The sequence below is a fragment of the Pongo abelii genome, chromosome 11 (genome assembly GCF_028885655.2).
Source record: "Pongo abelii isolate AG06213 chromosome 11, NHGRI_mPonAbe1-v2.0_pri, whole genome shotgun sequence".
Taxonomy (NCBI): Eukaryota; Metazoa; Chordata; class Mammalia; order Primates; family Hominidae; genus Pongo; species Pongo abelii.
The window spans coordinates 106041839-106066861 of record NC_071996.2 but is presented as its reverse complement, the minus strand read 5'-3'; the positions used below and the strand labels follow the sequence as shown (position 1 = coordinate 106066861).

Sequence of the window (25023 nt, the reverse complement as noted above, 5' to 3'; positions counted from 1 at the left end):
GAGTGTATTTACTTTATGAAAATTAATTACGTTTAATTTGGGCTTTTTCTCTCTATATAGAATTCATTTTCTGCTTGTTATCCTATAAGAATCTCTGGAGGCAGTAATAGCGTACACAAGGAGAGCCTCTATAAAAGATGTAACGGACAGAACTTTATTTCCCATTGTGACTAATGAATATAAAACCTTATATTTGCATAATGCTGTACAATATTTACATACTTTTCAGGACTCTTCAACAGCTGCATGAAGGAGGTCAGGTATTATCTTAGTGACATCTATTCTTCTGGCATAATGACTAATAGTGCCCCTATTTACTCTCATGTATCCTGATATAATGATGAATCATATGGTTACTACTTTACAGATGAGGAGACAAGAGCCCCTGAGGTTAAATGACTTGCCCAGTATTACTCATTAGTAGGTGTTACACCCAGGAGTCAAAGCCAGATTTTGTGTGGGTTTCACTGATACTACTTCAGGGTACTCAGAAACAGAACTGGACACACAGAGTGAAGCCTTTCACTCTGCCCTGATCCTTGGGCTCTGGATCCCTATACCCCAAACCCCAGCCCTCTGGTCTGTGGTGAGTGTTACCGTGATGTGAAAGAGGATTGCCTTGGGACTGCCTTCTACCCTCCACACTGTGACTCTGGTTTCATGTCCAGTTCTTAGACTGTCCTCTGGGTCTCAACCCTGCCTTCTGGACTCCTTGGCTTTCAAGGGCCTAGACTTCTGAGATGACCCACTGTCTGTGCCACTGTGCATTCTTTATTAGTCCCAACTCTCAGCCCAAATGTACACTCTTGAATATCTGCCACAGTGCAACTTGTAGAATCTTGAGAAATAAAATTTTCCAGTCTCCATAAGGAGATGTGAGGGATCTGATGAACAAGAAGTTGTACCTGAGATAAAATGCATACTGTAAAATGCGCACATCAAAAAGTTTTAAAGTGCACATGGAAAAGACATAACAACTGTAAACCAAAATGACAATGTTGGGTGTGCTAATGTGGTAAGATTAGGGGGAATTTTTTTCCTTATGTCTAATATTTTTGTAATATCACTTTTATAATAAACATAAATCAACTTGAAGCAGTGTTTACAAATGTCATTTCTTACTTGATATGAACAAGTTTACTTTTAAACCTTATCTGAGAGTCTTCTATAAGTGATCCTAAATGTTCTATGGAGACCACAGTATTGCTTGCCTTTTCACTTTTAACTCAATTCCTTTCTCAGAGCAGCATACAATTATTTAAATATAGGCACCTCATCAAAGCACAAGTTATCTGCATTTGCCTTTCAAAATTATCTTAAACCAGGAGCAATGGTTCATGCCTATAATCCTAGTGTTCTCGGAGGCTGAGGTGGGAGAATCACTTGAGCCTGGGAGTTCCAGACCAGCCTGGGCAACATAGGGAAACCCCAGTCTCTACCAAAAAAAAAAAAAAAAAATCTTAAGGGGACTGTAGTTGATAGATTATTGTCACAGTTATCAACCTAATTTTTTCTTAATCCAAAAGAAGCACCTACTTCAAAATCATAAATGTGGTACAAAAACATGATTTCAAAACTGAATCTCTTTAATGTATTTTTTTTCTTTTTTAATAGCCCCCAACAATGGCAACCAAGACATGTCAGCCTGGTTCAATCTGTTTGCAGACTTGGATCCACTTTCAAACCCAGATGCTATTGGACACTCAGATGATGAACTTCTTAATGCTTGACTGAAGTTATAATGTCACTTCAGTGGCCTTGAGACATCAATTTTACAACGTATTTCCTTTGTGGAAAGTTTAGATTGTAACCCACACACAAAAGCATGGTGTTTGTGAATATAACACCTGTCAGCCAACTTTAGACAGATGGTAAAGACCACATTTGAATAAGTACACATCTTTCACATCTTGGATTTGCAGCTGTTGGTACTATGTGGAAAATATTAGAAACTACAGAGTCTGCGATATTTAGATACTGAAATTTATGTCAAAATAACAGCTAGGAATAATTCTGTCAATATGGAGTTGAGCTTATTTCTTTGGAAACCCTTTTAAGTTGCCTTGCTGGCTGTGAGAATTTTATATGTGGATAAAAAAGATGGCATGTAAATTGGATTGTGGTTTGGGGTCAGTTTTTAAATGAAATAGTAGCAAGGAGGATTTTCTGTTTTGGAAAACAGCATTAGAACCAGACCAGCTTTGTTTTGGGTTAGAGAGATAGATAGAATAAGATTTGAGAACTCAGTTTGCTTTAATGAAATCACAGAGAAACTTGGTACTTGTTTATCTTCATTTGGAGGCTAAAATTGTAATGTTTTTTCATTCATACAAAATAATGGACACTCCCTAATTCCATTATTAAATCTTGAAGGGTAAGTAGCAGGATAATTAATTTGCTAAGCCCATCCTCAGCAGAAACAGAAAAATCTATCTTCCCATCTCCTAAAACTCAGAATGCACAGTAATACTTAAGGCTTGTACAAGTGTCTTCAGACCCACTTTTTCATACACTTGCTATATAGTATTATGCAGTATTTATATTATTCCTGAAAATAAAATGAGGGGAGAATATTCCCTAAGCAACTGGCAAATAGTATTCCTGAAACACCTAGAAATTTCTATCTGAATGAGGGAGACACTTATGAACACCTTATCCTTACATATATTTGCATACTTATCTCATATTTTGTGACATAATTATTTAACCCAGAATACTTTACTTTCTGGCAGACATACAGAAAGCTCTGTGTGATCAATAAGGGAGTGTCTCATTTTTCTACTTCCCTCTTTCTGTGGGCGACATGATCTGAGGCTCTATTTGATTACTAAGCAAAATCTGTTACCCCTACAGGGTTTAGAACCTAAGTATCAGAGGAAGGCTATTTAATGGAAGTTAGTGTAAGCTGATAAAAACATAGCTACTGTACACACACATCAATCACTCAATTTCCTGTCCTTTTTTCTTGCCCACCCTTTAATTTTGAAGCAATATCCCAAGTGTTGTTTTATATTTGTCATCCAGTCCATTGCATTTCCATAAGAAGACATTTTGACTGGCTGGGTGCGGTGGCTCATGCCTGTAATCCCAGCACTTTGGGAGGCTGAGGCAGGCGGATCACGAGGTCAGGAGATCGAGACCATCCTGGCTAACATCGTGAAACCCCGTCTCTACTAAAAATACAAAAAATTAGCCAGGCGTGGTGGCACGCGCCTGTAGTCCCAGCTACTCCAGAGGCTGAGGCAGGAGAATGGCATGAACCCGGGAGGCGGAGCTTGCAGTGAGCTGAGATGGCGCCACTGCACTCCAGCCTGGGCAACAGAGCAAGACTCCATCTCAAAAAAAGACATTTTGACTAAGTTATTCACAGTAGCTTCCACATGCTCTTAGTTCTATTCTAAACAGGCCTATTTAGAAGAGGATTGCTTGTAATGTTTGTCATGGTACATAGAAAACATTGGACCAGAGTAGGTAAAATGCAGTCCATATCCCATCCATAGCCATCTACAATAGTAACTGCCCACAAGCTCTCCAGAAAACTACTACAATGGCCAAGTACAGTATAGGCTGGAAAGACCTTATCTAAAGGTCAGAAACATTGACTCAGAAAAAAGGTATGAAGTCTTTCCATAAAATCTTTTCACAATATTACTCCTATTTATTTTAGATTTTAATGAGCCATTACTTATCTCTTCAGAAGCCTTTTTTAAGTCTTCCTTTATACTCAGTGAAATTTCCCAGAATGCAGTACTGTCACTGTTCTGCCAAGTTCCAATCACCAAGATCATGATCATGAATCCCAATCTGAATTCTATACCCATGGTGACTCTGGTGCTCCCAACTTTTGAGTGCCTCAACAAAGGCTGAACTTTGGCTGGGCACGGTGGCTCACGCCTGTAATCCCAGCACTTTGGGAGGCCATGGCGGGTGGAACATTTGAGGGCATGAGTTTGAGATCAGCCTGGCCAACATGGGGAAACCCTGTCACTACTACAAATACAAAAATTAGCCAGGTGTGGAGGTACATGCCTGTAATCCCAGCTACTCAGGAGGCTGAGGCAGAAGAATTGCTTGAACCCAGGCGGCGGAGGTTGCAGTGAATTGAGATTGCACCACTGCACTCCAGCCTGGGCAACAGAGCGAGACTCCATCTCAAAAAAGAGAAAAAAGCTTAACTTTATGTCTTGAGAGAGTATGTACCATTTTTCTTTGTAGTGGTCACCTTGCTAATGCATTAGTTCTGAGATATTTATCTCCCTCACATGTGTGCAAGGAAGTCCCTGTTATCGAATACAGATACTTTAACAAGCAGACAAAGCAGAAACCCAAAGTCCATACTAGGAACACCCTAAATTTTCCAAAAGCAAAAGTTCTCCCGAAATGGAGACATACAAAGGACTTTTATTATTCTGTTACTAGTTTCTATAACATTTCTTCTTTCAACAGAGTATATGTTTCCCATTTAACCCAGAGCAACATTAACTTCCTTAGCAAGTCCAGTTCTAACTTCCAACAAGTCCAACCACTATTTTTGAAGAGCATATCAATAACTATATTAAGATGAAGGTAACCACATTCATATTTTCTCAAGATTAGTTATTTGAAGCTCAGCAGTTTTTGTGGTCAGAAAGAAATTTTGCTCTATTAAACCAATATTGCTAATATAAAAAACCACCACACTGAAGAAAGGAGGGAAAGGACAGGATAAGCACAGAACAGAGAATGACTGGTTGCTTTTTGTCTCAATCTAGATAATCCATTCAATAAGAAGTAAATTAATTATCCTTAACCAATGGTAGGCTGAGAACAACCCTCAAAATAGGTATTTTTTATGTTAAATGGGGAGAAATATCTATACTTTATTTTCTACTGGATAAGAATGTGTTTAAGTCTAAAAAAACACCAGACGAGCTAAACTTTGCCTAGTGGGTCTACAACCATTTTTTAGGAGAGGCAGGAATACCAGGGCATAATAAGATCAGATTGGTGTAATTTTGTATGTTTTTGAAATCCTTCATTAATTGTAGAAACTTGATATGATTAGAAACAAACTGTATTTCAACAAACAGGTTTTAGTATTTGCACATTGAAAAAGTGTTTTGTATTTCAACTATAAATATTTCACGTATCTGTATAGACCATCTAGAAATGTAGAGGTCTTACAGCATTAGAACGAAGGAAGTTTACAGGTGCTCTATCTATTTTTCTGAGCCTCTTTTAATAAAGATTGCAAGATGGCATAAAACAAAAGTTTGTTTCCTGAAGTTTTTAATACAATTATTATTTTCCTATTCAAAAACTTGTGTTTTACCTCAAGATCATAGTATTAGGAAAGTACATTGAGTTGATATGGACATGGGAGAACGAAAATAAAACCAGGGCAATTAATATCCTTGTAAGGCCGGGCGTGGTAGCTCACGCCTATATAATCCCAGCACTTTGGGAGGCCAAGGCAGGCAGATCACTTGAAGTCGGGAGTTTGAGACCACCCTGGCCAACATGGTGAAACCCCATCTCAATTAAAAATATAAAAATTAGCCGGGCGTGGTGGCAGATGCCTGTAATCCCAGCTACTTGGGAGGCTGAGGCAGGAGAATCGCTTGAACCCGGGAGGTGGAGGTTGCAGTGAGCTGAGATCAGGCCATGCACTCCACCCTGGGTGACAGAGTGAGACTCCGTCTCAAAAGAAAATCCTTGTGAGATGAATTCTTTCTTATTTCATATAGAAGAGGACTATGTAAGATATGGGAAATAATATAATGTATGTTATTTGTGTAAATACTTTCAGTAACAAAAACTATCAAATATCAAAAATTTGAGCCTAGACACAAACAATTAAATATAAGCCATAGTATGTAACCTGACTTATTGAAGGCAGGAATAAAAAGAAGAGAGCCAGAATTGATTCAGTTATTTTTGTCTTCCATAGTGTTGGCACAGCCCTGCATTTCTCTACCTTGAGCAATAAAGCAGTCCCAGAATTTTGAAATATAGAAATTAGGAAGGAAAAACGAACTTTAAAATATTAATTCAGTAGAACTGAAAGTAATGCATTTCATGCAATAGTAAAGTGCTTAAACATGGCAAAGAAAAGTGTGGGACAAGATGAGAAGAAAAATGGTTGGTAAAGATGAGTCACATCCAGAAGACCAACATAAGCTATTTTTCCATCTTTTTCTGTACCATTTAAAAGACTACTAAAGAGTTCAAAACAAACTGTCCTTGGCATTTAAAGTCAAGACATGGTTCTTCACTCAGTGGTGTTAAATTAACCACTCATTGGCCAAAGAGTAAATACAAAAAGGAGATGAAGTTCTGACTGGTGTCGTGGGTGAGATTTTGCAGTGTATGTTTTTACATTTGTAGTGAACGTTTTAAACTTCCAGTTTTCTTGCTGCCTCAACATCTCCACAAACAGGCTGTGAGCACCTGGCCCAGTGTGATATGGGTGGCCCCTGCCACAAGTTTCCCTTGCTACCTTGCCCATGACCTAGTAACATTTAAATGCACCAGTGAAATTCTCTTTTTCTTGTGTGCTTCTCCCTGACCCGAAGGCTCCTGCCCATGTCTTAGGCCTCTCCGCTCCCCACCTGCTTGGCTGAGCCCCCTCCCATGTGACCCCCTCTCAGCATGCAGTGACTGTCTCTCTAGGACCTGTGAGTATATTACAACTTTTTTTCCTGGGTCTCTCCTGTGATATCTCTTGTGGCTAAACCTCACTGACCATAACCTAAAAAAACACATACAAAAAACATGAAAGAAAAAGTTGTTTCTTGGGCTGGCCTGGACGAACGGGAAGCCAGGAGCTCGACCCCGGCTCTCGGAGGCGCAGTGAGGCCTGGTCTCCGGCTGCCAGACCATGCTGAGCGGAGCACGCGGCAGGCTCGCCTCAGCGCTGCGGGGAACGCGCGCGCCGCCGTCCGCGGTCGCCCATAGGTGCCTGCACGCGTCGGGGTCACGGCCTTTGGCCGACAGGAGCAAGAAGACTGAGGAGCCGCCCCGCGCCTTCGATCCGGCGCTGCTGGAGTTCCTGGTGTGCCCGTTCTCCAAGAAGCCGCTCAGATATGAAGCATCAACAAATGAATTGATTAATGAAGAGTTGGGAATAACTTATCCAATCATTGATGGGATTCCTAATATGATACCACAGGCAGCTAGGATGACGCATCAAAGAAGCAAGAAGAAGTGGAGCAGCGCTAGTTCATAATTTTAAAAAATAAAAAAATCCTCAACAGCCAACTTTTCTTAGTACCATATACCTTTTAAAACACAGTGGCAGGTAATAAGCAGAAGAGAAGAATGTTTCTGTCTCTTCCTACGTTGCCCGTTCTTATTCCACTGGTTTCTTTAGCAGGACTGTTCCACTCAGCCTCTGTGGAAGAAAACTTCCCACAGGGCTGCACTAGCACAGCCAGCCTTTGCTTTTACAGCCTGCTCTTGCCTATTACCACACTGGTGTATGTATTCTTCCACCTCTGGACCTGGATGGTTATTAAACTCTTCATGCATAACTGATGCAACTAGAGTCAATATGCTGTATATATTAATGATAGCTCTTGGGCGTCTATCTCTGAAAGCTCAAATGGATGGAATTTAGTTTGTGGGAAAGAGGCTTTGCTTTCAGCATATCAGGCTTAGGACTGTGGGAGGCTTAAGTTGCAGACGCTTCTTTTATTGTACTCTTGTTCTGCCCTTGTCTTTTGAAGGCTCTGACATAACTGTTGTATCAGAAGAAACATTTTGACAGTGTCTTGTTGGAGATAAACATCCTAATTGACATGTGATGACTATTTCTTATTCCATTCATCTAAGAGTCATTGAAATTTTGTTTGTTTGTTTAGCTTCAAGGTCTTTGGTAGTCACATGTTAGGGATGACTGAAATAATTCCAAAGGAGTGATGTTGGAATAGTCCCTCTAAGGGAAAGAAATGCATTTGAACGAATGTGATATAAAACCACATAATCAAATAGAAATTTCATGTACTTACAAAAATTGAGTTTGTAAAATTACCTTCATTTCTTTGACATTAAATGCTCATATTAGCAATAAAGATATTGACACTTTCTCATAAAAAATTAAAAAAATAAAAACTTGTTTCTTTTTTCCCATTTTAAAGTAATATCTTCTAGAAGAAAAAAATCAGCCATAGCACTACCAACTAGGAATAACCACTACTAACATATTTTTGGGTTTTTTTTGTAGTGCCTTCAAGCACACATTTGAATTGTGATCCAGATAATTTTACTGTCCCCTCTCTCTTAAATGGGCATACCAAGTCACAGAAATTTAAAAACCAATTATAGGCCGGGTAAGGTGGCTCACGCCTGTAATCCCAGCACTTTGAGGGCCGAGGCAGGCAGATTGCCTGAGGTCGAGAGTTTGAGACCAGTCTGGCCAGCATGGTGCAACCCCGTCTCTACTAAAAATACAAAAATTAGCCGGGCGTGGTGGCAGGCGCCTGTAATCCCAGCTACTGGGGAGGCTGAGGCAGGAGAATCTCTTGAACCCAGGAGGTGGAGCTTGCAGTGAGCTGAGATTGCCCACTGCACTCCAGCCCAAGCAAAAAACCAACTATATAAGTCTTTCCCTCAAAAAAGCCAGGTGAATTAAAAATCCACCAGAAATGTGACTGAAGTTCGTTTTTGCCTCTCTAAAACATGTGCTCCCCAAATTAAAGAGTATTTCTTTTTATTTTCTGCAGCTATAGCAGCAACATTAAAAACCAGAGAGTTTGAGAATGTCTGTCACTGACGTCCTTGATCAGGAGCTGATAACTAACCAGTTCCTTTCTTTTGACCCTCTGAACTAAGCTGCCAGCAGCTGTAGCAATGAAGAGGATCACAAAGAACAAGGCAGTGTGGCCCAATGTCACATAATCTACAATGACTCCAACATCTTTATTTTACCAGTGTCACTGATGCAAGCAAAGTAGCAGTAAGACTACACGATTAACTCTGAATTCCAGAGTCAGACTTGGTTCAAAGCCAGTCTCTGACATTTCCCAGATGTGTGACCATGGAAAAGTCAACCTAATTCTAATTTTGTTATCTGTATGATAGTAAAAATAGCAGTACCTGGCTTCAAAGGGTTATTATAAAGATTAGGGTAAAAGTAATATGTAAAGTGTCCAATATTTGGTAAGCTATCAAGAGGCATTATCAATTTTTATTACAATTTCAGTTTATCTTTGATGATTTTAAACTTTACAAGCTAAAATGAATTTTATGAGAACACTTCCCATGACCAAAAACCACTGGCTCCCCTATGGAATGAATAAACTTACCTGACAAAATATGAAGGCAGATAAATGTTTGCTTACAGTTTCATATTTTCTAAGTGATAGCACTATTGTCAGTATTTCCTTAACCACAGAAATAAAACAGGTTCACAAAGGTGACTTCTTGGCCCAAGATCCCATGAACATTACGCATCAGAGCCAGAACTAGCACCCAAATTGTGGCCCTACATCTAGGACTTTCTCTGTTTCTCCTCTCAATTATCCCAATGATCTAAAAAATAATTACTTAAGATATAGAATTGAGACAAATGGTTATACTCCTGGTTTTTAACTATCAGAGCCTCCAAGATACTCTTCTATAAAAAACAATGATTCAGCAGGACTAATCTACACTAGTGCATAAAATCAAAGTTAGAATATATGGAGATAAATTCTCAGTTTGAGGATGATGGAAAATGATGAAAGAGAATTATTCTGTTTTTTTGGTTTGTTTTTATAAAAGCTAGAAATTTTGGAGCTACGTATTAAAGGGAAGTAGAAACAATGTCTTGAAGACTCCAGTCTCATTTCTGCATTAAGATACCAGACAAACCTAAAAGTTGCAGCTACAGCAATATTCTTCATATCGTTTTAATACAACCTTCAGTGAGAAATACTTTTTATACTACAAGCTAGGACATATGTATGTATCTCTAACAAAAGTTTTACGCATGAAAACTACTCTCCTTATATATGAATATACTTATGTCTTCTATTCTGCTTCATTTTTTAAAAAGTTGGTTGAACCCATTTAGTTCATTTCAAGACCCAAACAGTTGGGAAAACACTGATTCAAAGAGCTACAAAGGCTATTGGCATTATCATACTAAAATATATTTTAAAAGCACACCTAATCTTAGCAAAGGAAAAAAACCAGTATCTGTTACACATTAGCAGGGAAGTGCTATGAAGAAGAGACTACAAGGACTGTATTTCACATATTTGCTCTCCTCAACCTCTTTAAAGGTGGGGGTGGGGGAATACTGAGAAAGAAAGGGAGAAAACTTTACGTGCCAATTTTAGAATTCTCTTTGCATTTGATACTATGTTAAATTATTGTGTAAATATATTAGCTATCCCCAAACTCTGGTTAACTTTTTTGCTCAGAAATAATATTTCAAAAATTTTAACAGGCTAGACACACTGGCTCACACCTATAATCCCTGCACTTTGGAGGCAGAGGTGGGAGGATCACTTGAGGCCAGGAGTTCGAGACCAGCCTAAGCAGTGTGGCAAGACCTTGTCTCTACGAAAAAATAAAATAAAATAAAATAAATTTATATAAAAATTAGCCAGGCATGGTGGCACATACCTGTGGTCCCAGCCACTTGAGAGGCCTCATGAGGCAGGAGGATCCCTTGAGTCCAGCACTTTGGGAGGCAGAGGTGGGAGGATCACTTGAGGCCAGGAGTTTGGGACCAGCCTAGGCAATGTGGCAAGACCCTGTCTCTACAAAAATAAATAAATAAAATAAATTTATAAAAAAATTAGCCAGGCGTGGTAGCACGTACCTGTGGTCCCAGCCACTTGGGAGGCTGAGGCAGAAGGATCCCTTCAGCCCAGGAGCTTGAGGCTGCAGTGAGCTGAGTGACTGTGCCACTGTACTCCACCCTGGGCAACACAGCAGAGACTCTGTCTCAAAAACAAAAAAAAATTAATTTGGTGACCAAATGACTGCGTTGACTTATGTCATTAAAATGTGTCCCTGCTTTCTAAGTTATTACAGTGTAGCCTTCTGACCAGCTCCGTTGTGTGGATACAGACAAAACCCCCAAAACTCAACAACTGTCCCCTGAAACCGAACGACTGTCTTGCATATATAAGCCACTGTCACAAAGGGAGAATATGGCTGAATTACCAAGAATTAAAACAAAAAAACTCCTTATGTACTTTATAATGAATGTAAGTGACTGCCCCAGCTAAGTTACCTCTAACAAAACTCTGAAGCAGTGAATTCCTCACGCATGGGTATCTCTCCGTGCTGCTTATATTTTAATGTGTGCCTAGCACTTACCCCAAAGAGCAGGTACTTTCAGTTCTAGGGCAAGTGAGGGGTAGCAAGGAACCTGCTGCTGAACACAAACACATTTTTCTATTAGTCTGAGAAAAACAATGTACCACTTAAAAGCTAGATAACCAGTCCAAAAAGAAATGTAACTTGAATTTGGACAATATTCATAAAAATTCACAGAAAAAAACTCAAGAAGAACAGACTTTATTTTTAACATAAAAGTTCTATTTTCTTGTGAGGCAGCAACAAGTGTTCAGGTACAGGGAATATATAAGTACAGCGTAACAATACCGATTACCATTGGAAATGCTGTTTTTTGAGAGAATTGTTAGAATAACAAAATGTTTTAAATTGCATTTTAAAAAGAGTTACACAGCTTCCACGGAGACAAAAAATGAAGAGTTAAAAAAATTCTATTCTTAAACAAGACTGTATAAACAAAATGCTGTTCAGGGCTGCTCTGCTCATCATCAATTTGGTCAGAGTAAAACTTAAAGTGCGGAGTTAAGCATTCTTAGCTTTATTTCACAAATTCAGCACTTCCACTCATCTGGTTTTGAGACATCAAAATTCCAAAGACTAAGGAATGAATCTTAAGTTTACAATAGTAAAGCAAATGCAGTAGTGGCAAATTTTCTTTTATTTTCCTTCACAAAAGAAAATCTTTATAACCCAGTCCTAGTCTTGGACATAGTGAAAGCTATAAATTCTGCCTTTTTTTACACTTTCTTTCAGTGAAAGCCAACCACTGAAAGCAAAGAAAAAGGACTTTCATGTCATCAAATATTCCACAGTTAGCAAGAGCACCTTCTAAAAGACTGATTTGGACTGTGGTCGTAAGTATTAAGTATAAGAAATATAAAACCAATTGAATAATCTAGTTGAAAAATAATCTTGACATCCATGCTCACCACATGTAACCAAAGAGGCAAAACCGGTATTTTTAAAACACAGTTGCTTACAAAAGCCATGACAAGTAATAGACTCAGTCATGATCAGAAACAGTAAATTTATATAATTTTTATCATCACAAAGAAGAAATTGTTTAAAGATTTAAAAAAACCTAAGATTGACAAAGTGAATAACCAAATAGCTCCTTTCTCTGAAAGACACATGCTACCCATTTCTTTTAATGCAATGGAAGTAAATTTTTATAAAATTAAAAAATTTTAAATTATATTCCCATTGAAGCTATTCTATTTACCTTCTGTACAGTTTTCTACAGATTAACAATAATTATGGAGTGTAATTTTAGAAACCAACATTATGCATTCTATTGAGAGTGTCACATTTCACTGGAAAGCTGGAGACCCATTAAAAAAAAAATCAACCACCAGGGAACTAAGGGTTAAATAAAACAGCTGAATGAACCTATGGTTAATATTTTTTCAAGACTGTGATAAAGCTTACATGCTTAAAAATTAGCCCTTTGGCACTGGCAGTTAGAGTTGTTTTGTACCTTGTACCTTTTTTTCAAATCTCAAGCTCTATTTCTCCCAAACCCCAGGGATCTGTCTGGTTGCCATACAATTCATTTACCTGCAAATTCACATTCTCTTTACAACCAAACATTAGACTAGAAGTTCTACTTATAAGACTGTAAATAATTCTGAAACTTGTTCTTCCATTCCAATTTTAAGTTACTTTAGATTAAGGATATATGAAACTCCACAGAAAGATATGAATTAGACAAATATGCACAACAGAGCAAAAGGGAAAACCTCCACAGAGTGGCATTCTAGTTCTAAAATGCCATTGTGACCAGCAGGGATAGAGGTGGAAGAGGAACAGAAGTGCAAGGTCAAGAACACAGATTTAACAAGAATTCAAGTCATCCAAAAACCAAGAGTTCTTTTTAAATAACTTGTTTTTAACTTCCTCTATCCCCATTCTGATTTCAGTTTTACCTTTTCTTCTGGACTTCTGATACAGTAGATACTCAGTGGTGATACAGTCAAGTTATAATGCATAAGAAGGCAAAATATCAAGGCTCTCAGTGAGAAAATGTAGACCCCAAATAACTGAGCTTTTAATGACTGAGAAGACATAACGTACTAGTTCCAAATAAATTAGTTTTGGATTGAGAAAGTACCAAAGTTCATCAATCCTACCATCTAAAACCTGACAGATTTATTCAAATGTTTGAATTTATCTGATTTACCTAAATGCAACTCGAATTTAAACGCAACAGGGATTATTTTAAATTGCTTAGATGTTTTAAAGGTACATGAGTATAAGAAGTCCTTTCCAAAGATTTATTGCTACCGCTAGGTTTTCCTTGATAGAATATGTCTGGGTAAGCTGACATATTAACCTTCTAAACTGTATCCTCTTTATAAGGATTTAAACAAATTTTTCTACCTTATAATATGTATAGGAACAGTAAATTATTGCATCATAAAGTAGTATATGAGGATATGAAAAGGATGCTTTTATTCAATACTGTTTGCTGAAACTCACTTTTAAAAAGAGCTGCTCCTGGACGGGTGTGGTGGCTCACGCCTGTAATCCCAGCACTTTGGGAGGCCAAGACGAGCAGATCACCTGAGGCCAGGAGTTCGAGAACAGCCTGACCAACATGGTGAAACCCCATATCTACTAAAAATACAAAATTAGCTGGGTGTGGTGTGCATGCCTGTAATCCCAGCTACTTGGGAGGCTAAGGCAGGAGAATTGCTTGAACCCGGGAGACAGAGGTTGCAGTGCGCCGAGATCGCACCATTGCACTCCAGCCTGGGCAACAAGAGTGAAACTCCATCTCAAAAAAAAGCTGCTCCTTAATCTCACTACCACATACCCAGAAATCAAATACTGATGTCATGTGATACTGGCAGTGATTTATATTAGGATGAGCCCAAATCCAAAACTGTATGGAGTTTTCAAAGGTGCTTATCGTTCATACTCAAGTTCTTCTTGTCTATTTTCCCCATTATGTGGAGCGTTAGGGGTAAATTAGCAAAATCTGTAGGCAACAAATCTCAGGGCCAACCACCACCACAAAGAAAAATGTTAGTCACAGGATTCTGCGGCTACAGTTTGGATCACTCTCCACTGGATTACACTCCTGGCAAACTACTAGCCCAACCAAATCCACAAGACAACAACATCACAAGGGCAAAGGAGGAAATCCATGCACAGCCATTTCAGGGTCTCTTTGGGGCTATGATACAGTGATGATTAAAGGTAGAATGACACCTGTGGTGAAGGAGGGAGAGTGTGTGATATATATATATATATATATATATATTATATCACAGAAAACCAAAGGGGCTCCTTACTCTTAGCTAGCAATCAACACTGGATAGTTTCCTTTTGGCTCACTGACTTTTAAATCAAGTTCCAATATGGGTGAGAACATATTAAAGCACTTGTCTTCAGACTACAACTTTTCTGACCACATGGTGAAATGTGTACAGGAGTAGTGAAGAAAACAGCAGTTATACAAATATTTCACCGAAAGCACAAACTTTTGACATCAAAAACATAAATCACGTAATGTACGAATATTGCTTTTTAATCTCTTTTTATATATACTTGTTCAATGCATTTACCTATCAATCCTTGTTTGGGAGAAGAACATAGTCATGAGATTAAGATTGCTGGGAAAATGTCAACAATCCCTTTGGTCCCAAAGCTGAAAACAGCTGAGAAAAGCACACATCTAGAAAGGGAACAAGAAACAGAGGCCACCAAAGAATCTTTTGAATATACTGTTTGCTACGTTTCAGAAAATGTAACATTGGTATATTATAAAATAGTCATTTTCATAGAAAAGATGGTTCTTGCAGCATCAGTCACATCTCCCTTTAGGAATCATGTTGGCAAGGATCAGGGGTGTGTGTGTGTGTGTGTGTGTGTGTGTGTGTGTGTGTGTTTTAAAGAAGTCTAATTCGAAAACAAAAACGTGATATTGTCTCTTCAAAGGTAAAGAATGAGACCTTTCTTGTTTCAATCAGTGCTTTGATAAAAAGCAGGCTAAGCACTGAGGGTTGGCGTTCACAAGTGGGGCAGAGCCGTCACAGGGGATCCTTTCTTCCAGAAGTCTCACCGTCACATGTCACTGGAAAGCTGGAGCACATCACAGCCGACCAGAAGCGCACGATGCCATCAGAATCCAGTGATCTGAGGAGGTTCCCAATTTCCCAGAACAACAGCCACGTTGCACTGTGACCTATCCTTCAGCTTCCTCAATTGGTTCTGGTGGTGGGAGTAGAGAAGCTGATGGCATGACTGTACTTGTTCCTCGAGAGACTCGGTCTTGCTCTGTGTTTGTAGACAAGGAGGCCACAGCAATAGGCTGCAGCAGAGTGGTTGTCATGCCAGTGGTGACTGTCAGGCTGTGGCCAGAGCCCTTGAGTGTAAGATCCGGGGTAGGAAGGAGTGGCTTGAGGATGCTGACGAGGCAGAAAGCAGATCCACTTTTAGGAATGAAATTCACCTTGTTTTTGTCAGGACAATAAAAGGCTGGGATTTCATGAAGCTGTTTTGGCCTAGACATAGAACAGACAACCCAATGCTTTTAAGTCACTGAACTTAAAAAAAGAAAAAAAAAAAAAAAGCTTGGAAACAAGCTCTTTTATTTTTAAAACAGTTAACTTACATCACAGAAAAGGAATATAAAACTCAAGCTCTGTCCCCCCTTCAAACACCAAGGACCAAAGTGCTACCTGACATATGATTCAACATATGTATCTTAGAATGCAAGAAGCCCCCATCATCATTGCTGCTTTCAGTTCCCTCGACAGCCCCGTTACCATGCAGGCGGCTCAGCCCGATGAGCACTGCATGTCAATGAAGAGCTAAGACGGTCAAGGGAATAATGAATTTCCTATAGCAAAAGAAAATCTAGATGTTTAAAGACATGTATGCCTTTATGTATGGTATATTCCACTGCCATGATTTTTCCGAGGTCTATAGTATACTGGAAGCAGACAGCAAGGAAATTAAAGATATACAATGTCCGTCTTTTGCTAAGTTCCACCATTGCATGACTAAAACTATGGGAGGCATGGCTTTTCTCTTCAAGTGCTTGTAAAAATCTCTTTGATGGGAACAATTCTTTGAGTTAACCATGATAGTTTTCTGAGTAATATAATGTAAATGTGAAATCAAAATAAAAACTCCTTTGCTTTGAAAGCTTTGTATTAAAGCCAAATTCTTCGCTTTTCCTAGGTCCTCCTGAAAATTAACCCAAATTGTTGAAAAATATATTGGTATTAATGGTATTTCATGAAAACTAAAAGTATAAAAAAACTACATTGTTAAAGTAACACAGAAATGCCACAAAACTAAGGTGGGAGAACCTAAATAACTCAAGACTTAGGTTGATTCTCATCTCTTCCAATGACAATAAAAATCCAAATCAGCCAGCCGTGGTGGTTCACACCTGTAATTCCAGCACTTTGGGAGTCTGAGCGGGGAGGCTTACTTGAACCCAGGAGTTCCAGACCAGCCTGGGCAACATAGTGAGACCTCGTCTTTATAAAAACCTTTAAAAAAAAAATCTAGTCTGACGGCATGCACCTGTAGTCCCAGCTACTAGGGAGGCTGAGGTGGGAGGATAGCTTGGCCCTGGGAGGTGGAAGTTGTACTGAGCCATAATCGGGCCACTGCACTCCAGCCTGGGCAGCAGAGCAAGACCTTGTCTCACAAAAAAAAAAAAAAAAAAAATCTAAATCAGTTCAATAAAAATGCAAGTGTGCACTAAATTCTGAGGATACAAAGTTGAAACAATCCACAAGGAGGAGGTGGACTAAATTTATAGTTCTTGTGGGGTGAGGAGTGATGGGGACAGAGCTGTGTTTCAACATAACTAGCTTCCTTTATAATCTTGCGTATATGATGCATTTAAAACATCATTCAGAGAAGGGATCCACAAGCTTTACCAGACAGACTGCCAAAGTTGTTCACAGCACAGAAGAGGTTAAGACCTCCACAAGATAATCTAACAGGCATGATAACAAAGGTTTATAAAAAGGTTTAGAGGTAGCACAAGGGGGTGGATAACCTGTGGCCTGTAGGAAGAGGAAGGGTTTGGTAGTAACCCTCTGAGCTGGGTTTTGAAGAATGAGTAAACAGCAGATGGGGAGTAGACACCAAAAAGATGTGTGTTCCAAGTAAACAATGATAAGGTGGGCAGATTTTTATTAACAGTGAACACTATGGAGAGCTTTGGCAAATATAACAATTAAGAACAAAGAAAAATACATTATGTAAGTTATGTTCAACGTGGGCACTATTCTTTGTTGAATAGTTGAGTACTTTTAGTGCCACAAGTATATTTGGATATATTACTGATAAGAACAACATACACCCTTCTATTTTTATCATCTCAGAGCATGATTTTCAATACACTGAACTTGAGGAAATTGAGGTTATGTTTCCATAATTAAATAATGCCTTAAATTTTCCTTTGAAGACAGAATTACCGAAGTTAACTTTCATTCTTGTAGAATGAAAAACTTCTTGTAGAAAATGAAAAGGCTAATTTTAACACTTCCATCCAAATGAGGCCTAGGTTTTTAATTAACTTGTTTGAGGTTATCTTCTTAAAAGTGACTTAAGATGGCCGGGCGCAGTGGCTCACGCTTGTAATCCCAGCACTTTGGGAGGCCAAGGCAAGCGGATCATGAGGTCAGGAGATCGAGACCATCCTGGCTAACATGTTGAAACCCTGTCTCTACTAAAAGATACAAAAAATTAGCCAGGCGTAGTGGCGGACGCCTGTAGTCCTAGCTATTTGGGAGGCTGAGGCAGGAGAATGGCACGAACCCGGGAGGTGGAGCTTGCAGTGAGCTAAGATCGCACCACTGCACTCCAGCCTGGGCGACAGAGTGAGACTCCGTCTCAAAAAAAAAAAAAAAAAAAAAAAAAAAAAAAAAAAACTTAAGACTTGTGGCTGCTAATAGGTCTCTGGAATGAAACTTTACATTTCTGAAGTACAAACTTCCTGATTTAGATAAAGTTTTTGATCTGGAATTGTTTTTTTAATGACAGGAATCTAAAAACCATTTAACTTTCTTGCTGCTTTCATGAAAACAGACTTACGATATACCTCACACAAAATAATGTAAACAGTAATAACTTGTCTAACTGATCAGATCAAGAAACAGAACACTAACACCAATATAACATAAAGCACTAAAAAAACTCTCCTTCTGCCTTCTTCTTCCTGTCATTACCCTAGCCCACCAAGAAGAATCACTTTCCTAACCTCTGTGGCTTCTAAGAGTGCATTATCCAAGAAAAACATGACCCACCACAGGATATGTGACCTACACATATGCTAGTAGAAGCTGCAAATACTAACGTTACTTCAAAGCATTCTTCAACTTACAAACCATACATAGAAAGAAAAAACCTCATGCTGTTTTTAAAATTTTATTTTTTCTTAAGCAGTTATTCCAAAAGGATTGTCTCAAAGTAGATATGACTTAAAAATGCCTCTATATTGCAAAGAAGCCATAGTGTGTAAGAATCTAAGGACTTCATTAGCTGGGATCATGAAAGAGTATATTCAACTTCATTAAAAAGGACTTACTAAGTGCAGATGACATGGCTATGGTATGTGCTGTTATCAAAAAGATTATAGAGACAGAAGTACAAAATCTGGTTTTGTCCTTTTTGGGCCCAAATCCAACCACCTATTTTCTTTCAGGTAAACAGATACATTTCTAGAAATCAGAGATCACTCCTTACCCCATCCCGACCCCCCAGTTCAGGTCAGAGTTAGTACTTTAAAGCAAAAGTAAGACTTAGTGAGAAAAGTATTCTTAAAAGAATGGCTAAAGCTAAAATGTTATATTGGGACCAACAATCTACCCTTGCTTTCATTGTAGTGTGCACGGTAGTTATTGCTCTAATTTTGACATGTCTGGGACAAAAAGACACTAATTTTTTTAAAAGACTTTGAGTAACTTATTTTATTGACAAAAGGTTAAAATTACTTCTTAGATATCCACACTTAGTTATGACTGCTAATTTGTCTTTGGAACGTGATTAAAATATTAATAGTATTACACAGTCTTTCTATCAGTAAAACGTATAATAAACAATACATTAAAAAAAAATAGGTTTACCTTCTACTAACAGATCAACGTGCCATAAAACATGTAACATGACTGGGCACGGTGGCTCATGCCTGTAATCCCAGCACTTTGGGAGGCAGAGGTGGTAGATCCACCTGAGGTCAGGAGTTCGAGAATAGCCTGGCCAATATGGTAAAACCCCATTTCTACTAAAAATACAAAACTTAGCCAGACATGGTGGTGGGTGTCTGTAATCCCAGCTACTTGGGAGGCTGAGACAGGAGAATTGCTTGAACCTGGGTGGCAGAGGTTGCAGTGAGCCAAGATCATGCCATTGCACTCCAGCCTGTGTGACAAGAGTGAAACTCCATCTCAAGAAAAAAAAATAAAAACAAAAACAAAAAACCTAACCATGTAATATGTTAGGGTTTATCTTATGTTTGATCTATCTACAGACACACACACACACACCCCTCTGGTCTTTTCTTCTCTCCCTTTAAAGATAAATAATGTAGTAGTACATAGCTCAGACACAGTCCTCAGAAACTTTCCAAATGCAATAGTCTAAGGCAGGTACCACAGGACACCACCCAACAAATATTTAAAGTCATTTCTTAAAAACAATCAAAATGCTTTGGAGCCAATCAACCAAATCTCTACATTTAGCACTTAGGCAAATCCTAAGGGCCAATGAGTAAATCAAAGAGCTCAACTCAGGCCGGATGCAGTGGCTCATGCCTATAATAATCCCAGCACTTTAGGAGGCCAAGGCGGGTGGATCACTTGAGCCCAGGAGTTCAAGACCAGGCTGGGCACATGCCAAAACCCCATCTCTACAAAAACTAGCTGGGTGTGGTGGCATGCCTGTGGTCTCAGCTAACTGGGAGGCTGAGGTGAGAGAATTGCCTGAGCCCGGGGAGGTCGAGGCTGCAGTGAGCTGTTGACTCCAACACTGCACTCCAGCCTGGGTGACAGAGTGAGAACCTGTCTCAGCAGGGTTGGCAGTGGAGGGGGGCAGGCACAACTCCAAAAAAGTACATTTGGGCCAACAGATTTTAACCTAATAGAATGAGCCCACTTCTGCTTTCCAGTTCCAAAATAGTGGTAAAGAAACACATGGTTCCACTCCCTGCCACAGAAAACCAAAAACAAATATGTATTACTGAGATGATTACTAGCAATATCCTAGAATTCAAATATGAAGAGACAGTTCCTGGGGCCACAGAGAAGTGAAAAAACTGAGAATCAGACTTCCACATCTGTGACAACACTACCCTCATTCTGCCCAGCACAATTCAAGGTCTCTACACTAGAAAAACCGAGACTGGGTTAGACAACCAGCTTCCCCACAATCCTGGGTTCCCTGACAAGACACTGCCTTAACCCATGGGAAGCATGGTAAATACACGAAAGGAAAAATATCCCCAAGGAAAGGCGAAGACAAAGAGGGGAGGCAGAAATGCCATCCCCAGCCCTGGAAACTCTGCTGTGGAATTCGGTGAAAGGAGATACCACATCACAGTGGTTCAGCAGCACCACACAGGTCCCTCCAGCACGAACTCCGACCTAGCCTTCCCACGCTACTGAGACCTTTGGGACCTCCCCCCGTTCAGGAGCAGCAGCCTTTAGGTTGTTTACTAGAGCCACGGCGGACCTCTGTTTAAGGCGCCACCTAGAGCCAAAAAGGAGGCAGCAATCTAGCAGTGAAGAATCTGTAAGCAAATATATCCAATAAAAACCAAAACAAGCCAGATAGAGAAAACTAGAATAAATAATCCTTCAGTGCAAAGACATAAACTTATATCCACAAGAATTAACAGCAAACAGGGAACCATGACCTCCTCAAATGGACAAAGCAAAGAACCAGTAACTGATGCTAATGAGACACCAATATGTGAATTTGCTAACCAATAATTCAAAATAGCAGTTTTAAGAAAACTCAGTGATCTCCAAGATAACACAGAAAAACAATTCGGAAATTTATCAAATAAATTTAACAAAGAGATTGAAATAATTTTTAAAAATCAAACAAATCTTAGAACTGAGAAATACATTTGCAGAACTAAAAAATTCGTAAGAGGATATAAACAGGAGATGAGTCAAACAGAGGACAGAATTGGTGAGCTTGAAGACAGGCTATTTGGAAATAAACAGTCAGAGAAGAAAAAAGGAAAAAGAATGAAAAGGAACAAAGACCATCTACAAGATACAGAAAATTACCTCAAAAGACCAAATCTAGGAATTATTGTTCAAGAGGGAGTCGAATGATACCAAGGGGTAGAAAGTTTATTCTCAGAAGTAATAACAGAAAACTTTCCAAAACCTGAGAAAGATATAAATACCCAGGTACAGGAAGGTCAGGGAACACCAAACAGCTTTGACCCAAAAACAACTACCCCAAGACATACAATAATCAAACATTCAAAGTCAAGAACAAAGAGAAGATCCTAAAAGCAGCAAGAGGAATGAAGCAAATAACATATAAAGGAGCTCCAATTTGTCTGGCAACAGACTTCTCAATGGAAACTATACAGGCCAGAAGGGAGTGGAACATGATTTTTAAACTGGTGAAAACAATGACCTAATTTCCAGTATTTTCATATTGGGCATAAAAATCATCTGAGCTACTTGTTAAAGATGCACAGCTCATGTCCTACCTCCATATTTACCCGTACATTAAGTCTGGGATAGGGTCTTGCAATCTACAGTTTCTACTAACTCTCCGGGTGACTATGATGCAGGGAGTCCATGGAACAAATCTGCTATAAAACTGGCTTAAACTCTCAGCTAGTACCACTTAAAACTTATAAGCTAATATGGTGAAAAAACCTAAAATAAGCAGTTGCTAAAACAAGAGTTTTCAATTACAGTCACAGAAGCAGATAGGAGACTGGTGTTTCCTAGTAGAGAAGTTGAAGGGATTCAAAAACAATGCTCTTTGTGTGGTTAAATTATTCAGAATTCAGGTTCAAAGAAGCACGGACAAGAAAGCACATAAGAGAAACAAAAGAATGCCTTTTTTTTTTTTGAGACAGTCTCGCTCTGTCATTCAGGCTGGAGTGCTGTGGCACGATCTTGGCTCACTGCAATCTCCGCCTCCCAGGTTCAAGCAATTCTCCTGCCTCAGCCTCCCAAGTAGCTGGGATTATTACAGGCGTGTGCCAACACACCCAGCTAATTTTTGTATTTTTAGTAGAGATGGTGTTTCACCATGTTGGCCAGGCTGGTCTCCAACTCCTGACCTCAGTGATCCGCCCACCTTGGTCTCCCAAAGTGCTGGGATTACAGGCATGAGCCACCACGCCCAGCCTAGATTTCAAATCACTCCAAGATGTTAATGATAAAAGAAGATGACAAACTATGTAAACTGCAGAAGGCTGGACAATCTCCATGTTGTATTTCAGGATTTGCAGTAAAAAAAAGGCCAAAAAGGGTGGCTCTCAGACTTGGCAACCACAGTGAAATTAGATGGCGAGGGCTAAACACTGTCATCATATCTCCAAATAACATTCATCACCTAATTTGCTCATTCTCACACAAACCTCAAATCCTTAGTCATCACTTGTAAAGCAAGGAGCCACAGGCTGTATAATTTCTGGGTGACTTATGAGTTTAAAATGGGAGTGGCTGACTACAGTACCAGCCAAAAGAAGTATGTGAATATAGATCACATACCAAGGGCACTAGATACTACTGTTAGTTTAAAATCCTGCTTAGGCCGGGCGTGGTGGCTTACACCTGTAATCCCAGCATGTTGGGAGGCCAAGGCGAGTGGATCACGAGTCAGGAGATCGAGACCATCCTGGCTAACACGGTGAAACCCCATCTCTACTAAAAATACAAAAAATTAGCCAGGTGTGGTGGCAGGCACCTGTAGTTCCAGCTACTCGGGAGGCTGAGGCAGGAGAATGGTGTGAACCTTGGAGGCGGAGCTGGCAGTGGGCCAAGATTGTGCCACTGCACTCCAGCCTGGGCGACAGAGCGAGACTCCGTCTCAAAAAAAAAAAAAAAAAAAAATCCTGCTTAAATTATCTTCCTCACAGTGAGGTAGGTAGGGGTGTGTGTGTGTGTGTGTGTGTGTGTGTATTTTTTTTTTTTTTTTTTGAGACGGAGTCTCGCTCTGTCGCCAAGGCTGGAGTGCAGTGGCGCGATCTCGGTTCACTGCAACCTCTGCCTCCCAGGTTCAAGCAATTCTCTTGCCTCAGCCTCCTGAGTAGCTGGGATTACAGGTGCCCACCACCACGCCCAACTAATTTTTTTGTATTTTTAGTAGAGATGGGGTTTCACCATGTTGGTCAGGTTGGTCTCGAACCCCTGACCTCGTGATCCACCTGCCTTGGCCTCCCAAAGTGCTGGGATTACAGACATGAGCCACTGCACCTGGCCGTGTGTGTATTTTAAATGTATTTATGAGAATGGATCTTGCTATGTTGCCCAGGCTGGCCTCCTTGAAAGAATGGAACCACAGTGAGATTCATGGTCTATCTGGAATAAATATACTGCTAAATTCAACACGTAAACATGACTGGATACATGTTCACAAATGACAGCCACAGAAGACATTTTGCAAACAACTGAAGAAATTTGAATTACAAGTGGGTATTAGCTGATATTAAGCATTACTGTCAATTTTCTAAGATAATCATACTGTGGTTATATAGTAGTACTGTGGTTACTTTTAGCAAATACTGCAAAATGTTAGCTATTATCTAATCTGGGTTGTAGATATATGAGTGATCACTATACTATTCTTTCAGCTTACTTAACAATGCTGATAATAGGCTGGGCATAGTGACTCATGCCTGTAATCCCAGCACTTCAGGAGGCTCAGGCAGGAGGATTGCTTGTGCCCAGGAGTTTGGGACCAGCCTGGACAACACAGTGAGACCCTGTCTCTCCAAACTTTAAAAAATTAGCCAGGCTAGGCCAGGCGCAGTGGCTCATGCCTGTAATCCCAGCACTTTGGGAGGCCGAGGCGGGCTGATCACGAGGTCAGGAGATTGAGACCATCCTGGCTAACATAGTGAAACCCTGTCTCTACTAAAAATACAAAAAATTAGCCAGGCGTGGTGGTGGGTGCCTGTAGTCCCAGCTACTCGGGAGGCTGAGGCAGGAGAATGGCGTGAACCCAGGAGGCGGAGATTGCAGTGAGCGTCAGAGTGAAACTATGTCTCAAAAAAAAAAAAAAAAAAAAAAAAAAAATTAGCCAGGCTAGTGGTGTGCATCTGTATTCCCAGCTACTTGGGAGGTTGAGGCGGGAAGATCACTTGAGCTCAGGAGGTAGAGGCTGCAATGTGACCTGTGACTGCATCAGTGCAATCCAGCCTAGATGACAGAGTGAGATCCTATCTCAAAAAAAAGAGCTCATAATAGTTTTTTTGTGGGGATGGTGGAAGGGATACTTACGAGCATTCCTCAAAGACTTTGACCCTTTCACAGCCCTCAGGAGGTTCCCTTTTGAACATATAACTGTTGTTAGGTTTTGGTGAGGTTGCATATTTGGGCAAAGGAGAATTGTTCCCATTCTCTGCAAGAAATGACACATTAGATTACTACATAAATGTATAGTCATACTATATTTAATTGTTCTTGGACTAGCCCACCATGAACTACTTGAGGGCAGGAACAGTGCTTTATTAATCAAGGAGATAATTAATGTTTTTTAAATAAATGCACACACAAATAAAATATTTATTTCACTTCCACT

The 25023-nt window shown here is 39.7% G+C and overlaps 3 protein-coding genes and 1 pseudogene across 11 annotated transcripts in view; 3 read left to right on the top strand and 1 right to left on the bottom strand.

The window, feature by feature from the left end:
* The window catches only part of ICA1L (islet cell autoantigen 1 like), a 92798-nt gene extending 87548 nt beyond the window's left edge, over nt 1–5250 (top strand). For all 9 annotated transcript variants that reach the window (XM_009238001.3, XM_024243887.3, XM_054549005.2 and 6 more), the window contains one exon: nt 1615–5250. In XM_009238001.3, coding sequence (XP_009236276.3) covers nt 1615–1730 — 116 coding nt within the window. In that variant the 3' untranslated portion in view covers nt 1731–5250. The remainder of the gene's footprint in view (nt 1–1614) is intronic.
* Nucleotides 5251–6793: 1543 nt separating this feature from the next.
* On the top strand, nt 6794–7215 carry LOC112132380 (protein preY, mitochondrial-like; annotated as a pseudogene).
* A 23-nt stretch (nt 7216–7238) lies between these two features.
* On the top strand, nt 7239–8049 carry LOC112132381 (phosphatidylinositol N-acetylglucosaminyltransferase subunit Y-like). Its single transcript, XM_024243890.3, has one exon. It carries the CDS (start codon nt 7300–7302, stop codon nt 7513–7515), a length of 216 nt encoding a protein of 71 aa, XP_024099658.2. The 5' UTR covers nt 7239–7299; the 3' UTR covers nt 7516–8049.
* Nucleotides 8050–11477: 3428 nt separating this feature from the next.
* Nucleotides 11478–25023, bottom strand: part of FAM117B (family with sequence similarity 117 member B) — a 137860-nt gene continuing 124314 nt past the window's right edge. The window contains exons 7-8 of the mRNA XM_024243831.3: nt 24723–24843; nt 11478–15779 (exon numbers count right to left, since the gene is read on the bottom strand). Coding sequence (XP_024099599.1) covers nt 15461–15779; nt 24723–24843 — 440 coding nt within the window. The 3' untranslated portion in view covers nt 11478–15460. The remainder of the gene's footprint in view (nt 15780–24722; nt 24844–25023) is intronic.

What these genes read in the sequence shown, in the direction of transcription:
- LOC112132381 (XM_024243890.3), top strand. Translation starts at nt 7,300, where the DNA reads ATGTTTCTGTCTCTTCCTACGTTGCCCGTTCTTATTCCACTGGTTTCT.